Source organism: Anolis sagrei, chromosome 7, assembly GCF_037176765.1.
Source record: "Anolis sagrei isolate rAnoSag1 chromosome 7, rAnoSag1.mat, whole genome shotgun sequence".
Classification (NCBI taxonomy): Eukaryota; Metazoa; Chordata; class Lepidosauria; order Squamata; family Dactyloidae; genus Anolis; species Anolis sagrei.
Genome location: NC_090027.1, coordinates 6,045,681 through 6,069,244, shown reverse-complemented (window position 1 = coordinate 6,069,244; position 23,564 = coordinate 6,045,681). Strand labels below are relative to the sequence as shown.

Below are 23,564 nucleotides of genomic sequence, written 5' to 3'. Positions count from 1 at the left end.
GTAGGTTACTACAGGGAATGCCATGGCTTTGACTAGGCAATGGATCTTTGTTGCCAGTGTGATGTCTCTGCTCTTTACTATTTTATCGAGATTGGACATTGCTCTCCTCGGAAGAAGTAAGCATCTTCTGATTTCCTGGCCACAGTCTGCATCTGCAGTAATCTTTGTGCCTAGGAATACAAACCCTGTCACGGCCTCCACATTTTCTCCCTCTATTTTCCAGTTGTCAATCATTCTTGTTGCCATAATCTTGGTTTTTTTGATGTTTAGCTGCAACCCGGCTTTTGCGCTTTCTTCTTTCACCTTGATTAGAAGGCTCCTAAGGTGCCTGAAATTTACCTCCAATGTTTCTAATTTTCTGGAAGAGGTCTCTTGTCCTTCCTATTCTGTTGTCTTCTTCCACTTCCATGCATTGCTTATTTAAAATAGTTCCTTATCTCTTCTGGCTAACCTCTGGAATTGCGCATATAGCTGGGCATCTCTCCCCTTATTATCCCTGTTTCCTTTTGCTTTCCTCCTTTCTTGGGCTACTTCCAGTGTCTCAGCAGACAACCATTTTGCCTTCTTGGTTTTCTTTTTCTTTGGGACGTATTTTGTTGCCGCCTCCTGAACAATGTCGCGGACTTCTGTCCATAGTTCTTCTGGGACTCTGTTTACTAAATCTAGTCTAGTGTTTTTACTTATCTTTAATAAAAGGATTGTTTTATCTTTTTCAACACGTGGTGTTTAAAGTCAGAGGATTATTCCTGTCCTGAAGTGCAACAATTTCCTCATACATTCATTCCATAAACCCACTTTAGCACCCCACAAATGATCCCATACCATGTGGAAATTCCTGTTGCCACTGAAGGTGAATTCACACTGCATCATGTCAAAAAAGATAGGGATTGTCGCCTTGCGCAATTCAGGCTCTGGCGTCAAGGTCACCTCCAGGATCGGTCCTACCATGGAAGGGATGAACTTGATCTTGTGAGGCCCTGGAAAAGGAGGAAAAGAAGGAAGGGATTAGGCAGAGAGCAGATGGCTGTTTTGCCCTCTGGGAGATCTCCAGGGCACAAGGGAAGGCAGCTGGCATATACCCATTCATTGCCTTCAATTGCCTTCAATTCAAGTCTTTCATATGCAAAACGTACAATTGAGTGGCTTCTGGTTGCTTCCTCTCATTGCCATGGGGAACTCCAAGATTAATGCTACCATGAAACAGATGCCCTGGGTGCAGGAGTGGGGTTGGGGAGAAGGGGGGAAACTACATTGTGGAAATCTCATCCCTAGAAAGTGACATTTTGGATTCTGTTCCTATTTGTGGCCTCTCTTTCACTCCTTCCAAAACTCAAAGAATCCTTCCAGGGCATGGAAAGGTTATTTATTTATTTAAAAGTTTTGTATACCGTCCTTCTCACCTCTCTTGAGAGACTCAGACCGGTTTCCAACCATAAAATCACATACAGTCAATAAAACATCATAATTCATATTACAATAAAACATTAAAACAGCAATTACATTCAATAACTACAATGGTCAGTCGTCACACTAAAATCGTTGGTCATCATCCTCCATCCATATCTCAGGGTGTTGGCTCACTCGTCGAATGCCTGTCTCCATAACCACGTCTTCACCTGTTTCCTGAATGCCAGGATAGAAGGGGCAGTTCTGATCTCCAGTGGGAGAGAGTTTCAGAGTCGCGGGGCCACCACCAAGAAGGCTCTGTCCCTCATCCCCACCAGACGCGCTTGTGAGGCTGGTGGGACCAAGCGCAGGGCCCCTCCAGACAATCTTAATAATTTTGATGGTTCGTAGGGGAGAATACGTATGGAGAGGTAAACAGTAGGCCTGGGTAACAACGGAAAAATTTGTTTCTAAAATCGATTTGTATTTGGGGGGTTTTTTTGTTTCGATATTTAAAATAATTACAAAATTTTCCTTTTAAAAAGTTCGATATTTACGAAATTTCGTAAATGGTAAAAAATTAACGAATCGATTTCCGAAACAATAACGAATCGATTCGTTAATGGCGGACGTGACCGCGAAATACGCTAAAAAACCTTCAAAACCTTCTGAAGCTTCCCTCTCCCTCTGTTCTTGACTGTTGGTGTGATATTATAATTTTTTTTCACTAATTAAACCATAAAACTGGCCCAGACATGCGGAAATAATAACGAAACGACCTCAAAACAATAACGAAACGAATACAATATCGAAATACGAAGCATTTACAAAACGTTTTTGAAAATTCGTTTTTTTTAATAATTGCTCCAGAATGGTTCGTTATCGTTTTGTAATTGAAAAAATTAACGAATTATTAACGAATTACGAATTAACGAAACGAAACCGCCCAGCCCTAGTAAACAGGGATGGAGTCATTTAGGGCTTTATAGGTTAACACCAGCACTTTGAATTGTGCTCGGAAGTTAATTGGCAGCCAGTGGAGCTGGTGTAACAGCGGAGTGGTGTGCTCCCTGTACCCAGCACCCGTTAGTAGTCTGGCTGCCGAGCGTTGGACTAGCTGCAGCTTCCGGGCAGTCTTCAGAGGCAACCCCACGTAGAGAGCGTTGCAGTAGTCTAAACGGGATGTAACCAAAGCGTGGACCACCGTGGCCAAGTCAGACTTCACAAGGCACGGGCGCAGCTGGCGCACAAGTTTTAATTGTGCAAAAGCTCCCCTGACCACCGCCGAGACCTGAGTTTCCAGGCTCAGCGATGAATCTAGGAGAACTCCCAGACTGCGAACCTGCGCCTTCAGGGGGAATGCTGGCTCCAAAAGGTTCTGGCTGGGGATTATGAGGCACCCTTTTCCAATCCTCTAAGAATGTTTTCAAGCTCTAGTGCTTCACAACATGACATTTCCTGCTTAAACAACAAAAAGAATAACAACAACTTTATTTTTATACTCCGCCTCCATCTCCCCGAAGAGACTCGGGGCAGCTTACAAAGGGACAAACCCAGAGAGCACAGATTTAAAAACATAACAGTATAAGATAGAATCAAAACAAAACCAAATAACATATCACAATAAAGCATAACATTATATAGAATGACAAAAGTGCTGAGTTCAGAGGGCTCGGGTTTGTGCAAATTCCTAGATGGAGCTAAGGGAAAGTGCAAAATTCAGAAGGCAGAAAACAGGTTGGCAGTGTTGGCTTGGTCCAAATTCCAAAATCCAGAGATAATAATAATAATAATAATAATAATAATAATAATAAACTTTATTTATGCTCCGCCAACATCTCCCCCAATGGGGACTCGGGCGGCTTACATGAGGCCAAGCCCAAACAGCAAATTACAATACAGTAAAATACAATAAAATAAAAACCGAAATGCAAGCAACAACACAGTAAAATACAAAAACATGATGAATACAGTAAGCAATGAAAACAAAACATAGGAATGCAATGAACAATTACAATGACAGTGAGCGGGCCACATGTACAATAAAATTATTTAAAAACTCAGAGTGAGATAAAAGGGGCAGATTATTTGCAAGGGAGAGCTCATAGGGAAACGGGGTAGAAAACAGGCCTTCGTACAAGGGGGAGGTGTACTCCAAGGACAAAAGCGTTGAGGGGAGCAGTAGCGTAAGGTTGTATGGCTACTCTCCAAAAGTGCAACGGCAGAGCCAGGTCTTGAGATTCTTTTTAAAGCTTTCTAAGGTAGGGCCTTTCCTAATGAGTTCCAAAGTCGGGGGGCCACAGAGGAGAAGGCTCTCTCCCTTGTACCCACAAGACGGGTCTGTGAAACTGGCAGGGGCGAAAGGAGGGCCTCCCCCAAAGATCAAAGAGCTCGGGCTGGTTCATGGAGAGAGATACGGTCAAGAAGGTAGGCAGGTCCCAAACCATTTAGAGATTTATAGGTGAGAATCTGTACCTTGAATTGGGACCAGAAAATGAACAGCAGTCAATGAAGTTCCTTAAATAGGGGGGTTGACCGCTCCCTGTAAGTTGCCTCAGTTATTAATCTGGTTGCCGAGAGTTGGACAAGTTGTAGTTTCCAGGCCGTCTTCAAGGGTAGCCCCACGTAGATTGCATTGCAGTAACCCAGTCTAGAGGTAACTGAGGCATGGACCACCATGGTCAAGTCAGACTTCATGAGGTATGGTCGCAGTTGGCGCACGAGTTTTAATTGTGCAAAGGCTCTCCTGGCCAGCATCAGTGCTGAGTCCAGGAGGACCCCCAAACTGCAGACCTGTGACTTCAGGGGGAGTGGAACCCCATCCAGCACAGGTTGCCACCCAATACCCCAGTCAGACAGGCGACTGACCTGGAGGACCTCTGTCTTAACAGGATTGAACCTCAGCTTGTTCATCCTCATCCATCACAGCGGCCAGACACTGGTCCAGTATCCTCGGGGCTTCCTTGGAGTCTGGTGGAAATGAGTAGTGGAGTTGTGTGCCATCTGCGTAGAGATGGCACCGTACTCCAAAACTCCGGATGACCTCTCCCAGCGGTTTCATGTAGATGTTAAAAAGCATGTGGGACAGAATAGATCCTTGCAGGACCCCACACGACAATGGCCAGAGGTCCGAGCAGGAGTCCCCCAGCTTCACCGACTGGGAACGAGATAGATGTTATTGGAAGAGATAGATGTTATTGTCAGCAGACAGAGTAACTATAATTTCATAATGCGGGCAATTTCTGGAATTCTCCAAAACTCGCCATCAGCAAAGGCTGCAAAAAATGGAGTGGATGAAATGAATGGAAAGATAGATATCTGGCTGGCTGTTAGTCCCAAGGCAGTGGGTGAAGTTACTTACAAAAGGAGAAGCTGTTATCTCTTCTGACATCCCAGAACGTTATCAACCACAACGCACTCCACAAATACACTTGCCACTACAAGTCATGAGGAGCTTACCAAGGTTGTACCACATGTCCCTGATCTTGAAGCCAATGTCCTTCCTCATGTCCCCATATCTGTAGACAAATAGGCGAGGAAGGGAGAGAAAGAGAGATTGTATATTTGCTTAATACACATCCAGAGAAAGTAAGAGCTGATTTACTTTTTAAGTTTTGCAAAGTTAGGGGTCCATATTTTGCTATGCATTTATCTTAAATCTCTCTACATATAAATGCTCTGTGCATAATGAGTACCTTAAAAACAAAAGAACCAATGAATGAAATCACACCAAATTTGGCAACAAAATGTCTCACAACACAAGGAGTGACCATCACTCAAAAAATTGTGATTTTGTCATTTGGGAGTTGTAGTTGCTGGGATTTATAGTTCACCTACAATCAAAGAGCATTCTGAACTCCACCAACGATGGAATTGAACCAAACTTGGCACACAGAACTCCCATGACCAACAGAAAATACTGGAAGGGTTTGGTGGGAATTGACCTTGAGTTTGGGAGTTGTAGTTCACCTACATCCAGAGAGCAATGTTGACTCAAACAATGATGGATCTGGACCAAACTTGACACAAGCACTCAATACGCCCAAATATGAACACAGATGGAGTTTGGGGAAAATAGACCTTGACATTTGGGAGTTGTAGTCACTGGGATTCACAGTTCACCTATAATCAAAGAGCGTTCTGAACCCCATGAACGACCGAATTGGGGCAAACTTCCCACACAGAACCCCCATGACCAAGAGAAAATATTTAAGGCCATCCAATCCAACTCCCTTCATCAGGGCAAGAAAACGTCATCAAAGCCCTCCTGACAAAGAGCCATCCAGCCATAAAGATAGAGAGAGAGAGAGAGAGAGAGAGATAATTCACACACACACAGATATAGTATTATAGATTTGAAAGGGATCCTTAAAGAAGGACAATGATAACTTGTATGTTCCAGAATAGGCAAACCAGACACTCTCCATATCAACACGGACAAAGAAACAGCAAAAAATACTGTTTACCCACAAGCAGAAAGACATGACATAGATTAGAAACTAACACTTTCTCATTACTTTAGTTTCCAGATCACCAGACGGGGCCACAGCAATGCGTGGCAGGGAACAGCTAGTATGTATATATATATATATATATATATATATATATATATATATATATTGTATACAACTGCTTAAAACACATTTTTTTAGGGCAAGCAATTTTCACAATTTATTGCTATTTCCACTACTATAGATCTTTTTTGTACACCATATTTTTATTAGAGCTTTCTCCTGCAAAATTCAGAGAAGTGTGCATTGTGAAGAATTGGTCTCCTTGTTGTCCTTCTCCTGGCACGCAAAACCCTATTTATTGCAACAGGCTTTTAAAAACAGAAAGCATTTCTGGCTAAACAGTGCTATATTGTTTAAATGGAGCTGTTTATAAGAGACTGTTATGTTTTTAAAACCACGTTATTCTTTTAAGAGGAGGTTTCAATTGTTCTAAAGAGTGTAAATCAGGCATGGGCAAACTAAGGCCTGGGACCCAGGTGTTGCACCTCAGAATAGATTCACCTTACTGAAGAACACCAAACTGCACACAGCCAGAAGTCTTTTTGGTTTATTAAAAATAAACGGTAAAAAGTTCATAAAAGCAAAGTTTAATGTTCCAAAAGATCAGGATAACATAGCACTTGAAGCATAATCCAATAGGCATCAGCAAAGCAAGACTCAAGAGAACATGACAATGTCTTGGAACCATGAACACAAAGACTGCAAGGTAAATCCAGTCTAGCTTAGGCAAGCTCCTTAGGTAAACGCGAAGTTGCTTTGACAAAGATCTGGTCTCAAACACCCTGTTTAATACCCTTTGCAAAACATGAAGGCGTTTCTTTGGCCTCTGGCCTCCCTCTTGTTAGCTATCCTTTCAATCCTTCGAACACGGAATTCCAAACAGGCGGCCCTATCTAAAGTTCCCGTATCATTAAGGTCAATCTGCTCGTTAACAGGCTGAGAACCAGGTGAAGAACAATCCTTCTCGGAGTCAATCTGCACCTGGCTGCTATCTTCAGTATCAACACTCTCATGCCTTGCTGTGGGAAACTGCACTTCTTCTTCACTGTCTATAGCATGGGTCCTCAAACTAAGGCCGGGGGCTGGATACGGCCCTCCAAGGTCATTTACCCAGCCCTCACTCACGGTCAACCTAAGTCTGAAATGACTCGAAAGCACACAACAATAACAACAACAACAATCCTATCTCATCAGCCAAAAGCAGGCTCACACTTCCCATTGAAATACTACTAAGCTTATATTTATTAAAATTGTTCTTCATTTTAATGATTGTATTGTTTTAAAGTTGTTTTTGCACTACAAATAAGATATGCATGGTCTGGGGCCAATGTACCTGAGGGACCGCCTCACCCCTACCAACCCCAGAGATCCCTCTGTTCTGAGGACCAAGATCTATTGGAAATCCCCAGTGTCAAGACATTGTGTAATGGATTCTAACCTTTGCCAGCTAGGCCGAAGCCTGAGAGTCAGTAGGCTGGGTCTCCATCTTAGTATAGGCAAGGAGGCAGGGGAGGAGTCAGCCCACTCCTGATTGGTTTAAGTACCAAGGGGAGGAGTTGGGTGAGAGTGAAAAAGGCTGTCACTTCTGACAGGAGGGAGAGAAGGGTTCTAACGAACAGAGGGAAGGGTTCTGAGAGAACAGGGAGAAGGATTTTAACAGAGTAGGAGGATTTAGACAGGCAGAAGGAAGCTTTTGAGTGAGTCAAGCTGTTAGGGAATAAAAAAAGGACAAGGGCTTCAGTATTACTGTACTAGGAGAGTCAGTGAGAAGACTTGTCAACTTGTATTAATAGAGAGTACAAGTGAGCTTATTGCCCTATAGCGGAGAGTAGACTGGAGAAAGTTTGGTTACTCTGTAAGACAGTCAGGGGGACTGATCTTAGGAACACACTTTCAGAGAGTTGAATAGTGTGAAGAAGGGAACTCACTTCAAGTAAAAGCTACTCCTTTGGTAGAAACTTTATGTCTAGTAAGCCTAAGCCTCAGTAACAAAGATACGCGTGTGTACCACTCATTTTATGAGTTGTCATCTTCTTGAAGTTCAATAAACCTGTTATTAGTTCATCGTTAACTGGTGTCTGCCTCAGTCTGTCATACTTAGTGAAACCAAGACAACCTAAATCTCTTTATAGTCCAGTCAGCAAGCAAAGGAGCCCAAAAAGAAGGACCTGGAGCCTGGGTGCATATTACCTCGAATATATTCACACATTTGTTTCTTCAAACAGTAAAATTGAGGTGGTGGCGGCAAAAATCTACCAGTATCATCAGTCTCTCACACCATTAGTCATTCCCTCATGCAAATTCCTGTCACACAAGGTGATCGGTCAGCATTCTCTAATACAGTGGTGTCAGGTGGGGATAGAAAGGTTTCCCCCCTGTCACACAGGTGTGGTTAGAGACACCTCGCCTCACGTTCTTTATTACACCTTGCGTCTAACAGCAACCAGGTGCAGAGCCTTTACAGCAGTGGCACCATCACTCTGGAATACTCTGCCACCTGAAGCCCGTGCCTTGCAGGACTTATCAGCTTTCCGCAGGGCATGTAAGACATATCTGTTTTGACAGGACTTTGATTTTTGATATTGCTGTTTTTAAATTGCTTTAAATTGTTTTTAAATTGTGTTAGATTTTAGCCATTCTTGTAAGCCACTCCGAGCCCCAGGGGAGTGGCGGCATATAAGTTCGAATAATAAATATAAATAAATAAATAAATATGTGCAGTGTGCATAGGAATTCATTCATTTTTTTTTTCAAATTATAATCCGGCCCTCCAACAGTTTGAGGGACTGTGACCCGGCCATCGCAAGTGTTGAACCTGACTCAGCACATCGAAGATGGCTTTGAAAGGCAGCAGATCACAGGAGCTGTCTTCATAGACCTGTCATCAGCCTATGAGACTGTGAACCACCGCCTCCTCCTGAGAAAAATGTATAATATCACAAAGGACTACCACTTCACCCGCCTCATAGGAAACCTGCTACAAAACAGGAGCTTTTTTGTTGAGTTCCAGGGCCAGAGAAGCAGATGGCGGAAACAGAAGAACTGCCTGCCTCAGGGGAGCGTGCTTGCTCCATCCATGTTCAACATCTACACAAATGACCATCCACTGCCAGAAGGGACACAGAGCTTCACCTATGCTGATGATCGTGCCATCACCACTCAAGCAGGGAGTTTTGAGATTGTAGAACAGAAGCTTTCCGAAGCTCTAGGTGCTCTTACTGCCTATTACAGGGAAAACCAGCTGATCCCCAACCCATCTAAAACACAGACATGTGCCTTTCATCTCAAGAACAGAGAAGCATCCCGAGCTCTGAAGATCACCTGGGAAGGAATCCCACTGGAGCATTGCAGCACAGTCCAGAGTGGGAGTCACTCTGGACCGAGCTCTTACGTACAAGAAGCATTGCCTGCACATCAAGCAAAAAGTGGGTGCTAGAAACAATATCATGCAAAAGCTGACTGGCACAACTTGGAGATCACAACCAGACACAGTGAAGACATCTGCCCTTGCGCTGTGCTACTCTGCTGCTGAGTATGCATGCCCAGTGTGGAACACATCTCACCACACTGAAACAGTGGATGTGGCTCTTAATGAGACATGCCGCATTATCACGGGGTGTCTGCGCCCTACACCACTGGAGAAATTACACTGTTTAGCCGGTATTGCACCACCTGACATCCGCCGGGAAGTAGCAGCCAATAGTGAAAGGACCAAGGCAGAGACATCTCCAGCTCATCCCCTATTTGGGTTTCAGCCAGCATGTCAATGACTTAAGTCTAGACATAGTTTTCTAAGATCTACAGAGACACTCGCTGGAACACCTCAGCAAGCGAGAGTCCAAAAGTGGCAGGCTCAAACCCAGAACCTCAACCAATGGCTGATACCAAATGAGAGACTCCCCCCTGGGCACACAGAGGACTGGGCGACTTGGAAAGCGCTGAACAGACTGCGCTCTGGCACCACGAGATGCAGAGCCAATCTTCAGAAATGGGGCTTCAAAGTGGAATCCTCGACATGCGAGTGCGGAGAAGAGCAAACCACTGACCACCTGCTGCAATGCACCCTGAGCCCAGCCACATGCACCATGGAGGACCTTCTTGCAGCAACACCAGAAGCACTCCAAGTGGCCAGATACTGGTCAAAGGACATTTAATCAACTACCAAACTCACACATTTTGTATTTTCTCTGTTTGTTTGCTTTGTTCTGTTAGAAATGTAATATTACTGACTGGCTACCCTATGACCCGGCCCTCTGTTTAAAAAGTTTGTGGACCCCTGGTCTATAGCAGGGACATCTTGAACCAAACTATGAACCTGAGTCCCATCACCCTCGTCAGAAACACTCTCTGATCTTGACTACTGCAGTGCATTGCATTTGGGGGTATCTTTACAGAAGGTAAGAGAATGAAAGGGGGGAAACTCACATGAAAACTTACTTCTTGACTATCTTGTTCCGTTTTGCCTGGGAGAAGGTCTCCAACTGGAGGGAGCCATGCGTGAGAAAGGCGACTGCCAAGTGGAAGTAATTATTCCAGAGCTGTTGGTGAAAGAAAGCAAGACGTGAACACAATCCGGCTGTTGAGAAATGGGCTTTTGATCTTCTGTGGATCCCTCCCTTTTGAATTTGTTGGTTGTATGATGACAAATGGTTAAATTGTATAGTGATGTCCAAATGGAAGGTGCTTTTAGTTTTTTAGGATTTCAATCAAGCCGTGAACCACCTTGGGCCCCAGTCATGGGAGAGCAATATAAAATATGCAAATAAGTAATATTCTGGTGCAAATCAGAATATTAATCAGGAAGTAATAACTCTTCATGATTTTGCAGACTTCCAACTATTTATTTGCTCATTAATTTCTGCAGCTGGGACAGGTGCCGAGCTGTTTTCATGTTCCCTATCAAGGGAACTCTCTGGTAAGAATATTTAACTTTGGTTAGATCAATGTTTATTTATTTATTTGTTTATTTACGACATTTATATGCCACCCTTCTCACCCCAAAGGGGACTCAGAGCGGCTTACCAGGAATATATACATACAATATATTATATTATTAGCATAGTGCAATATCAGTATTATATATTACTATATTGTATTATACCATTATATTGTAATACACTGGTATGGTTGCTGATGACACGATAAATAAATACCATTATATTGTAATATTATTAGTAATGTTACACGTCATATAAATATATAATTATAGTAACATATTATTATTAGTATTATATTGCATTACATTATAATATTATAAATCTTATGTGTGTGTGTGTATATATATATTATATTATATTATATTATATTATATTATATTATATTATATTATATTATATTGTATTGTATCATTAGCTTCTCAAACTGGGGTCGGGACCCCTGGGGGTGGGTTGCAGGGGGATGTCAGTGGGGTCGCCAAAGAACATCAGAAAACACAGTATTTTCTGTTGGTCATAGGGTGTCTGTGTGAGAAGTTTGGCCCAATTCTATCCTTGGTGGGGTTCAGAATGCTCTTTGATTGTAGGTGAACTATAAATCCCAGCAACTACATCTCCCAAATGTCAAGGTCTATTTTTCCCAAACTCCACCATTGTTCACAATTGGGGATATTGAGTATTCGTGCCAAGTTTGGTCCAGATCCATCATAGTTTGAGTCCATAATACTCTCTGGATGTAGGTGAGCTACAACTCCAAAACTCAAGGTCAATGCCGACCGAACCCAGTATTTTCTGTTGGTCATGGGATTTCTTTGTGCCAAGTTTGGTTCAATTCCATCATTGGTGGAGTTCAGAATGCTTTTTGACTGTATGTGAACTATAAATCCCAGCAACTACATCTCCCAAATGTCAAGATCTATTTACCCCAAACTCCACCAGTGTTCACAATTGGGGATATTGAGTATTCATGCTAAATATATTGTTGAAGGTTTTCATAGCTGGAATCACTGGGTTGTTGTAGTTTTTTCAGACTATAGGGCCATGTTCTAGAGGCATTCTCTCCTGACATTTCGCCTGCATCTATGGCAAGCATCCTCAGAGGTAGTGAGGTCTGTTGGAACTAGGAAAATGAGTTGATATATCTGTGGAATGACCAGGGTGGGACAAAGAACTCTTGTCTGTTGGAGCTCGGTGTGAATGTTTCAACTGACCACCTTGATTAGCATTTGCTGGCCTGGCAGTGCCTGGGGCAATCTTTTGATGAGAGGTGATTAGATGTCCCTGATTCTTTCCTGTCTGTTGTTTTGTTCAATTCCATCGTTGGTGGAATTCAGGATGCTCTTTGATTGTAAGTGAACTATAAATCCCAGCAACTACAACTCCCAAATGACAAAATCAATCCCTCCCCCAACCCCACCAGGATTCAAATGTGGATGTATCGGGTATTTGTGCCAAATTTGGTCCAGTGAATGAAAATACATCCTGCATATTTGATATTTGCATTATGATTCATAACAATAGCAAAACTAGAGTTGCGAAGTAGCAATGAAAATAATGTTATGGTTGGGCGTCACCACAACATGAGGAACTGTATTAAGAGGTTGTGATATTAGGAAGGTTGAGACCCACCTTAGATGCCCATCCTTACCTGCAGTTCAAAGCTTGCCTGGTCCAAAAAGTACCGGTTGAGCACAGAAGTGTATTGGTTGATGGCACGAAGGAAAATCCTGGAAATATAGGGTGGATCTAGATGAGAAAATGTCAGAGAAAATGCCTCCAGTTTCTCTCACAATCCTGTAAAACCATAGACGGTCCACAACATGTTCACAAGGTATTTGACATTATATATTTTTTACTTTCCTAAGCAATAGGGCCATTCTTTGGGGGGAAATTTGGTCTCTTAACAATGTTAAGCAGATGCCTCTGAGAGTAAAAAAAAACAACAACTTATGGTTAAGAAACTTTATAATTTAATATATTGCTATGAGTAGTAGGATAAAACTGCTGCCAAGACACAAGAGAATTGCTATGTGCTTAGCCTGTCCCCTTCTGAATCTATTCCAGCTCTACTGTGTCATTTCAGTGGTCTGATATTCAAAGCACCATGCGTCAATCAAATACAACCACACCACAAATTGTCAGGGCATCTATACGCTTAAATCAAATATAGGAGCCTTCGGTGGCGCAACGGGTTAAACCGCTGAGCTGCTGAACTTGCTGACCAAAAGGTTGGTGGTTTGAATTCAAGGAAAGGGGTGAGCTCCCACTGTTAGTTCCAGCTTCTGCCAACCTAGGAGCTGACGATCCACCCACATCTAGGCCAGGCATCCTCAGAAGTTGTGAAGTCTGTTGGAAACTAGGCAAGTGAGGTTTATATATCTGTGTAATAATGTTCAGGGTGGGAGAAAGAATTCTTGCCTGTTGGAGGCAAGTGTGAATGTTGCAATTGGTCACCTTGATTAGCACTGAATGGCCTTGCAACTTCAAAGCCTGGCTGCTTCCTGCCTGGAGGTAATCTTTGTTAGGAGGTGTTAGCTGACCCTGATTGTTTCCTGTCTGGAATTTCCCTGTTTTTTTTTTTTTTAGTGTTGCCCTTTATTTACTGCCCTGGAGCTGACAGAGGGAGCTCATCTGAATTCTCCCCAGATTCGAACCTCTGACGTGTCGGTCTTCAGTCCTGCCGGCACAAGTCGCTTCTGGTGTAGGAGAATTGGCCGTCTGCAAGGATGCTGCCTAGGGGACATTGCCTGGATGTTTTGATGTTTCACCATCCTTGTGGGAAGCTTCTCTCATGTCCCAGCATGGGGAGCTGGAGCTGACAGAGGGAGCTCATCTGAGTTCTCCCCAGATTCGAACCTCTGACGTGTCGGTCTTCAGTCCTGCCGGCACAACTCGCTTCTGGTGTAGGAGAATTGACCATCTGCAAGGACGCTGCCTAGGGGACGTTGCCTGGATGTTTTGATGTTTCACCATCCTTGTGGGAAGCTTCTCTCAAGTCCCAGCATGGGGAGCTGGAGCTGACAGAGGGAGCTCATCTGCGCTCTCCCCAGATTCGAACCTCTGAAGTGTCGGTCTTCAGTCCTGCCGGCACAGGGGTTTAACCCACTGTGCCACCAGGGGCTGATTTAATTGTCTTGATTTAATAATAATAATAATAATTATTATTATTATTTATTTATATACTACTCTATCTCCCCGAGGGGACTCAGGGTGGTTTCCGACATAGGTAAAGCATTGCAATTACCGACAACAAAGACATACAGAAAATCATTAAAAATAAAGACATATTATATAACACTCATACATATGGAGCGCAGTGGGTTAAACCGCTGAGCTGCTGAACTTGTTGACCAAAAGCTTGGAGGTTCGAATCCAGGGAACGGCATGAGCTCTGCTGTCAGCCCCAGCTTCTGCCAAGCTAGCAGTTTGAAAATATGCAAATGTGAGTAGATCGATAGGTACCGCTCTGGTGGGAAGGCAACGGCAGTCATGCCGGCCACATGACCTTGGAGGTGTCTACGGACAATGTCGGCTCTTAGAAATGGAGATGAGCACCAACCCCCAGAGTCGGACACGACTAGACTTAACGTTAAGGGGAAACCTTTGCCTTTACCTAAACCAGTGTTTTTCAACCTGGGGGTCGGGACCCCTGAGGGGGTCATGAGAGGGTGTCAAAGGGGTCGCCAAAGACCATCAGAAAACATAGTATTTTCTGTTGGTCATTGGGATTCTGTGTGGGAAGTTTGACCCAATTCTGTTGTTGGTCGAGTTCAGAATGCTATTTGATTGTAGGTGAACTATAAATGCCAACAACTACAACTCCCAAATGTCAAGGTCTATTTTCCCCAGACTCCACCAGTGTTCACACTTGGGGATATTGAGTATTCGTGCCAAGTTTGGTCCAGATCCATCATTGCATGAATCCACAGCATTCCTCTGGATATAGGTGAACTACAACTCCCAAACTCAAGGTCAATGCCACAAAACCCTTCCAGTGTTTTCTGTTGGTCATGGGAGTTCTGTGTGCCAAGTTCGGTTTAAATCCATCGCTGGTGGACTTCAGAATGCTCTTTGATTACAGGTGAACTATAAATCCCAGCAATTACAACTCCCAAATTACAAAATCAATCCTTCCCCCCAACCCCACTAGCATTCACATTTGGGCACATTGGGTATTTGTGTTCAATGTAGTCCAGGGAATGAAAATCCATCCTGCATATTAGATATTTACATTACGATTTATAACAGTAGTAAAATGAGAGGTATCAAGTAGCAACAAAAACAATATTATGGTTGGGGGTCACCACAACTGCATTAAGGGGTCATGGCATTAGCAAGGTTGAGAACCACTGCCCTAAATCAAATACATTCTTTACCTCGCTCTTGGAGGGAAACTACATCTCTTGCTCACCTGCTCTGCATCATGTTCATGACCATCCAATCACTTGCATAGACATTCTTCCCAATCAGGTCTTTGAACATAATGAAGGTTTCCATCAGGAAATCCTGCAGTAAGAAAAGAAAAAAGTAGGGTAAAGTCCCAAAGCTGTGGCCACCTCCCAGGTACTATACATCCCAAGAAAAAGTATGTTTTAAAAACCCTAGGAAAATGTGAGTTATTTGATTCATCCATTCTTGAGATACAGTCAGTTTCCAAGTTACAAACCAGATAGATTCCGTGTTGCTGTGCATTTTCTGGGCTGTATGGGTTCCAGAAGCATTTTCTCCTGATGTTTCGCCCACATCTATGGTAGGCATCATCAGAGGTTGTGAGGTCGGAAATGAGGCAACTCAGGTTTATAGAATGTGTTGTTTCATAGCCGGAATCACTGGGTTGCTGTGAGTTTCCAGGCTGTATAGCTCGAATACTCAATATGCTCAAATGTGAATCACTGGTTGGGTTTGGGGAAAATAGACCTTGACATTTAGGAGTTGGAGTTGCTGGGATTTATAGTTCACTTACAATCAAAGAGCATTCAGAACCCCACCAATGACAGAATTGGGCCAAACTTCCCACACAGAACCCCCATGCTTTGAAGGGACTCGCTGGGGTGAGCCTCCCTCCAGCCTTGTATGCTCTCCCTCCCCACATTACCATGAACCAAGCATGCCTGCTCTCCCCTCCGCACTTGGAGTCTCAGAAACAACCCACCCCTTGGCTGAGAGGCTGGCCAATCACAGCAGAGGAGGGCTTCTGGTGGGAGGGTTCTGTTGGAGTTCAGTCTGTTATTATGTTTCAGGATCAGGATGCTTTGGATGTTGGAGGTGATGCCAATGAATTTCAAGATGGCAATGGTTTGGTCAATGATACTGATGCAGAGAAGGACAAGGAGACCCCTCTGCAAAGTGTAGTTTCCCATGAGAATATCCCTGAAGGGTTTGAGGATGATGGTGTACTCCCTGAATTGCTACCAAAGAGTTCCCAGGATTTGGGGCTTGAAAACAACTGGGCACCTGGCCCAGCTGCAAAACTTAATGAGCAAATAGATAGGCGAGAGGAAATTAGTCAAAACAGACAGGCCGAACAGTGCCTTCGGCGTACTGCCAGGCTCCGACAGAAAAAGATAAAGGGATCTCGATTCCTGAGTGCGTGGAATAGCTTAACGAGGGGATAAAAGTTCCAAGTATGGGAAGTATAGTCAGATGAAGCATCATTTGAAATCAAGGGAAGTTCTCATCCTTGTTGTATGGAAGCCTTGCTTGGAAGATTCTTGTCTAAGTATTTTCTTGTTTCATGGTTTGGATTCTTGGATTGTATGAATGCCTACTCGTGCCTTGGATTAATGTTTCCTGATTTTCTGAATTACATTAGAGAAGCGTGGACTTTGCTTTTATGGACTTTGCTGAATTTTATCCTGAACTACTTTTGCTCCTGCTTATCTTTTTATCTAATTGGATTTACCTATTCCTTTAAAGTGCTTTTTTACTTTGCTGTTTTTTAAATTATCTTCAATAAAAGATTGTTTTCCAATCAATGGTGTGATGTTTACAGTCAGAGTGCTTTTCCTTTCTGGAGTGCAACAAAATGAAGTGAACAACAGGCAGAGAGATCTTCAGCCTTCTCTGCCGAAGAGGTTTCTAAGACCATCAGAAATATGTTTTCATTGGCAACCCCTCTGAAACCCCTTCACAACCCCCTCCCAGGGGTCCCAACCCCCAGGTTGAGAAACACTGACTAGAGGAATTTGGCTGGAAACCAGAAGATCTAGAGATCTTGTAGGTTTTTCAGGTTGTATGGCCATGTTCTAGAAGCATTCTCTCCTGACGTTTCCCCTGCATCTGTGGCAGGTGTCGTGACTCAGCTTGACTCTGAGTCTGAAGCTGGGCTGTTTGGGCCTTCTGATCCTGACTTTGGGCCATCTGAGCCCGATTTCCTGCAGGATGATGAGAAGGCTGATGGGTTACAGATTCCTGTACATGTTTCAGACGGGGCTGACAGTGTGGCTGCTGAAGGAGAAACAACAAGTCAGTTCCCCAGGGAAAGGAATGTTTCTGCAGTTAGAGAGACTGATAGCGAGATTGAAATCCCACACGGCCAGGTGGAGGATCCCTCCCAGCTGGACTCCAATAAGGTGTTGCATAGCCTTGCAGATAATGAATTAATGAGCGGACAAGATAGTTTGCAATTAAGGCTTTGGAGAAGCACTCGCTTGGCCAGCAAGCGAGAAGCCAAAGGTGCCCAAGGTCAACACAATGCTTTCATGTTCGCAAAGGATATTTAGTCTTGTTTTTTTCACTGAAAAAAAACCCCACAATGAAACACAGTGAATCGCAGCACTCTCTGGACCATCCTCCAAAAAATCAGGTGCCCAAACAAATTTGTGAACATTCTGTGGCTCCTCCATGATGACATGATGGCAACAGTTTTGGACAGCAATGGCTCCCAAAGTGACCCATTTAAGGTGGAATCTGGTGTCAAACAGATTCCCCAACACTATTCTCCATCTTCATCACTATGATACTTCACCTTGTTGATGAGAAGTTTCCCACCGGAGTGGAAATCATCTATTGGACAGATGCCAAGCTATTCAACCTCAGCAGACTGAAAGCCAAAACCAAGGTTACAACAACATCTGTTATAGAACTCCAGTATGCTGATGACAATGTCGTCTGTGCGAATTCAGAAGATCTACAAGCCACTCTAAACACCTTTGCAGAAGCATACGAGAAGCTCGGCCTGTCATTGAACATTGAAAAAACCAAGGTTCTGTTCCAGCAGACACCAGCCAACCCCTCTCCAATGCCAGTAATACAGCTTAATGATGTAACATCAGAAAATGTTGATCATTTCCGCTCCGTTGGCAGCCACCTCTCCACCAAAGTCAATATCGACACCAAAATACAACACTGCCTGAGCTCTGCGAGCGCAGCATTTTTCTGAATGAAGCAAAGAGTGTTTGAGGACCGGGACATCCGTAGGGATACCAAGGGGCTTGTTTATAGAGCTATTGTCCTCCCAACCCTGCTCTATGCCTGTGAGACGTGGACTGTCTACAGATGTCACATGCAACTCCTGGAACGATTCCATCAGCGCTGCCTCCAGAAAATCCTGCAGTTGTCTTGGGAAGACAGGTGGACAAACGTCAGCGTGCTGGAAGAAGCAAAGACCACCAGCATTGAAGCGATGGTCCTTCGCCACCAACTCCGCTGAACCGGCCACACTGTACGAATGCCCGACCACCGTCTCCCAAAGCAGTTGCTCTACTCTGAAGTTAAGAACGGAAAACGGAATGTTGGTGGACAGGAAAAGAGATTTAAAGATGGACTCAAAGCCAACCTTAAAAACTCTGGCATAGACACTGAGAACTGGGAAGCCCTGGCCCTTGATAGCTCCAGCTGGAGGTCAGCTGTGACCAGCAGTGCTGCAGAATTTGAGGAGGCATGAATGGAGGGTGAAAGGGAGAAGTGTGCCAAGCGGAAGGCGCATCAAGGCAACCCCGACCGAGACCGCCTTCCACCTGAAAACCAATGCCCTCACTGCAGAAGAAGATGCAGAGCAAGAATAGGGCTCCACAGCCACCTGCGGACCCACAAGAATATTGGAAGACAATCATCCTCGGAAAATGAGGGATCACCTAAGTAAGTAAGTAAGTAAGTAAGTTAGTCTTGTAGCTGACAGGCAGTTGTTGTCAGTCCAACATTGCTCGTCCCATGTTAACTTCTAGAGATTTTCCTTGGCTTTTTGCAGCACGCTTCTGGCTTCTGAGATTTGGGTCTTGTTTTCAACTGTTTACCATGGACTTTTGTTTGACCATTGCTAAGGGATTATGCTTCATGTTTTTTGCCTTTGGATCTTGGAAACTTTGCCTTTACATTTAAGTCTCTGTTTGCCTATGGACCTATTGCATTTCTATTTCTTTGTTTTGATTTTGCTTTTCTCAATAAACTACAAAAAACTGACACCCTTGGTGTGGTGGTGTCTGGAACAAGGCGAAAACTAGCCTGAGTTGCAACAGCAGGCATCTTCAGAGGTTGTGATGATGTTGGCCACAGATGCAGGCAAAACATCAGGAGAGAATGCTTCTAGAAGATGGCCATACAACCTGAAAAACCTACAACAACCCAGTAATTCCAACCATGAAAGCTTTTGACAATAGATCTAGAGATGGTTAGAGAGACCATTTAAAATCAAATCCTTTAATAATCACAATCTGCAAAAATCAAAACTGAATGTGGAGGGATGGCTGGCCTAACAACATCCCTAACCATTTTCCTGTCGTATCATTATATCCTAAACCTACTGCTGGAGGCGGCTGCCTCACGCTGCCTGGGAGGTTCACACATTGCAACAGATTTCAATTGCAGACTGGAAGGCTGTGGGTGGGGAGGCTCCAAAACCAACAGAAATCTGTATACTAGGCGACTGGCAGCAGCTTTAACTGCTTCCAAAGCCAACTTCCCACATCGTTTGCTAAGATCATCAACATTAAAGGAGCGTTTGAGTAATTCAATCCCAGAGTGGAAATTATGAAAAGGAGAAGCATCCCCAGACGTTGCTTATGATCTGAATGGCCTGGGGATTCCAGTTGGAAATGGGTCACATGTCCATAACAGTCATCAACACACAGCTGGAAGCCAAGCCTAGCGGTTCCAAATTGCCAACTTCCCATCGGACTAAATAAAGTCAAAATCTCCAAAGCTTTTGGCAGGTCTCCCAATGTCTTTTTTTCCTTTTTTTTTTTTTTGTTCCAGAGGGAACTAAAGAGATGCCAACCTCCAAACGGATACCCTGCCTTTTGCTTCCGAATTTTTCCATGTCGTATTATTGCTGTTAGTTCCTCTGGCCTTGAGTTAGCTCAAAATAACTCAATGCAAGAAAGAGACCAAAAATTAAATTCAAGTAAATGTCGATCACTTAAGATGTATTATTATTTCATGTCAAAAGTATAGGTAAAGGTAAAGGTTGTCCCCTGACATTAAGTCCAGTCATGTCTGACTCTGGGGTGTGGTGCTCATCTCCATTTCTAAGCCGAAGAGCCGGCGTTGTCCATAGACACCTCCAAGGTTATGTGGCCGGCATGACCGCACGGAGCGCCGTTACCTTCCCGCCGGAGCGGTACCTATTGATCTACTCCCATTTGCATGTTTTCGAACTTCTAGGTTAGCAGAAGCTAGGGCTGAAAGCAGAAGCTCATGCCGCTCCCTGGAATCGAACCTGCAACCTTTTGGTTAACAAGCTCAACAAAACAAGGTCAACAAAATAAGTATAACGCTGATAAAATAGAGGGAGCACCTTGATTAGCATTTAATGGCCTAGCGGTTTCAAGGTCTGGCTTCTTACTGCCTGGTGGAATCCTTTGTTGGGAGGTGATTAGCTGTCCCTGATTGTTTCTTGTCTGGAAATCGCTTTTTTTGAATGTTGTTATTATTTTTTACTATTTTGATTTTAGAGTTTTTAAAATACTGGTAGCCAGATTTTGTTCATTTTCATGGTTTCCTCCTTTCTGTTGAAATTGTCCATATACTTGTGGATTTCAGTGGCTTCTCTGTGTAGCCTGACATGGTGGTTGTGAGAGTGGTCCAGCATTTCTGTGTTCTCAAATAATATGCTGTGTCCAAGTTGAGTCATCAGCAGCCAGGCTTTGAAGCTGCAAGGCCGTTCAATGTTAATCAAGATGGCCAATTGCAACATCCACACCTACCTCAAACAGACAAGTGTTCTTTCTCCCACCCTGGACATCATTCCACAGATACATAAACCCCACTTGCCTAGTTTCCAACACTCACAACCTCCGAGGATGCCTGCCATAGATGTGGGTGAAATGTCACGAGAGAATGCTTCTGGAACATGGCCAGACAACCCCGGAAAACTGCTAGGCTATTTAGTGATAATCAATTTGGCCAATGGCAATATTCACAATTGCTTCCAACAGACAAGAGTTCTTTCTCCCACCCTGGACATCATACCACAGATATATTAAACCAATTTTCCTAGTTTCCAACAGACCACACACCTCGAACAGATCTGAGGATGCCTGTCAAAGCCCTACGTATCTCTCCGAACGCATCTCCTCCTATGAACCAACTAGGACACTAAGATCATCTGGGGAGGCCCTGCTCTCGGTCCCGCCTGCAACACAGGCGCGCTTGGCGGGGATGAGGGACAGGGCCTTCTCCGTGGTGGCCCCTCGGCTGTGGAACGCCCTGCCTGCAGATATCAGATTGGTGCCCTCCCTGCTGGCATTTCAGAGGAAAGTGAAGACCTGGCTGTTTGAACAAGCATTTGATTAAACAGTGTAATTGAACGTAGGAATACGGAATAATGGATGACAAGACTGGATTCTGATTTTACTGTTGAGGCGCTAATGATTGTTATACTGATGTTAATGATTCATGTGATAATTGTTTTTAATTGCCCTATACTTATTTTGTGATATTTTGTACTGATGTTGTTCACCGCTTTGAGTCGCCTGAGGGCTGAGAAAAGCGGTATAGAAATAAAGTAAATAAATAGATAAATAAATAAATAAATAAATAAATAGATGTGGGTGAAATGTCAGGAGAAAATGGTTCTGGAACATGGCCAGACAGCCCGGAAAGAACACAACAACCCAGTGAGCAAATGCATTTTATCGCATTCCACCCAAGAAATGCAAGGAAACGTACGATAAGATCTTGTCTTGTTTTGAAAGTGCTGATGTAGTGGTTGTAATGGGCATCGTCCATTTGTTTCAAGATGGCCATCATGCAGGCAACAAAACTACCCTAGAAAGAAGGAAGAAGCAAGGGAGAAAAAACTCTTGTCAGTAGCCATCTTTTTCACAACCCCCAGCCCTCCAAAAATAAACAACAACAGGACCACATGCCTTGTTTGACTATAAAATATTTTGTTTTAGGGCTTCCAAAAGCAGCGAGTAATTCCCCCTCTTGACGGAACAGGTGGAAGGATCTGGGTGGGAGACAGAACTTGCAAAAACAGCTGTATCCGTCCTTCGCCAACTCCTGTTTTTTAGGGATTACTTTCAATACGCTACCACTTTGTTTCTGGCAAGTGTGGCACACCCCCCCCCCCCCCCCCATTCTCCTCTGTTTCCAGACTTTGGTTTATGCCCTAGGGTCGTAACTCCTACTCTTTTATTTCAGTGGCAGGACAGGTGGATGGAAAGGAGGTCAGCATGGGGATAAAATAGTAAAGAGTAGAGACATCAGACTGGCAAGAAAGATCCATTGCCTAGTCAAAGCCATGGTCTTCCCTGTAGTCACCTACGGATGTGAGAGCTGGACCTTAGGGAAGGCTGAGTGAAGGAAGAGAGATGCTTTTGAGCTGTGGTGTTGGAGGAAAGTGCTGAGAGTGCCTTGGACTGCGAGAAGATCCAACCAGTCAGGGCCGTAGCCAGAAAAAAAATTCGGGAGGGGTTGAAATTTTCAGGGGGGGGGGGGTTGAAAATTTTGTGGGGGGGGGGGAGTTGAAACCTGCCTTCTAGCTCACGCTGAAGCAAAGAGCACATCAGGGAGCAGAGCATCCTTCAATAGCCTGCAGCTCCGCCCCTGTTAACCACCTCCACCAAGTCTGGCCTCCTTAATGAGAGCATTCAACACACACACACACACACACCCAACTTGGTTGCTTCACTACACCGGCTATTGCTGCAAGTAATGACAGTGTGAATAAATTGTCAATATTTAAGGCCTTGTATGGTCTGGGGCCGATGTACCTGCAGGACCGCCTCACCCCCTACCAACCCCAGAGATCCCTCCGTTCTGAGGACCAAGATCTATTGGAAATTCCCAGTGTCAAGACCTTGCGCCTAACAGCAACCAGACGCAGAGCCTTCACAGCAGTGGCACCATTACTCTGGAATACTCTGCCACCTGAAGTCCGTGCCTTGCGGGAGTTACTAGCTTTCCGCAGGGCATGTAAGACATACCTGTTTCGACAGGCTTTTAACGTTTGATATTGCTGTGTTTAAATTGTTTTTAAATTGTGTTAGATTTTAGCCTGTTCTTGTAAGCCGCTCCGAGCCCCAGGGGAGTGGCGGCATATAAGTTCGAATAATAAATAAATAAATAAATAAATATTTGCTTGAGATAGTGCTTGTAGTTCTGGAGGGACTCTTAATTTTTTGCATCTCATAGACTTAGCATGGGGATTTGGTTAACCAGTTAAAATTAATGAGTAAACTGTTTTTTTAAAAAAAAACCTGAAACATTTCCGGGGGGGGGGGGGGGGGTTGAACCCCTAACCCCCCCCCTCGCTACAGGCCTGCAACCAGTCCATCCTCCAGGAAAG

At 44.0% G+C, this 23,564-nt stretch overlaps 1 protein-coding gene across 2 annotated transcripts in view; it reads right to left on the bottom strand.

Annotated features, from left to right (window-relative positions):
• DOCK5 (dedicator of cytokinesis 5) overlaps nt 1-23,564 on the bottom strand; it is a 204,389-nt gene that overhangs the window by 51,935 nt on the left and 128,890 nt on the right. The window contains exons 28-33 of one of the 2 annotated variants that reach the window (XM_067470674.1): nt 21,941-22,039; nt 15,246-15,340; nt 12,483-12,561; nt 10,338-10,438; nt 4,846-4,904; nt 823-977 (exon numbers count right to left, since the gene is read on the bottom strand). In XM_067470674.1, coding sequence (XP_067326775.1) covers nt 823-977; nt 4,846-4,904; nt 10,338-10,438; nt 12,483-12,561; nt 15,246-15,340; nt 21,941-22,039 — 588 coding nt within the window. Of the gene's footprint in view, nt 1-822; nt 978-4,844; nt 4,905-10,325; nt 10,439-12,482; nt 12,562-15,245; nt 15,341-21,940; nt 22,040-23,564 lie in introns of those variants that run through there. The other variant, XM_067470675.1, reaches the window with a different exon arrangement.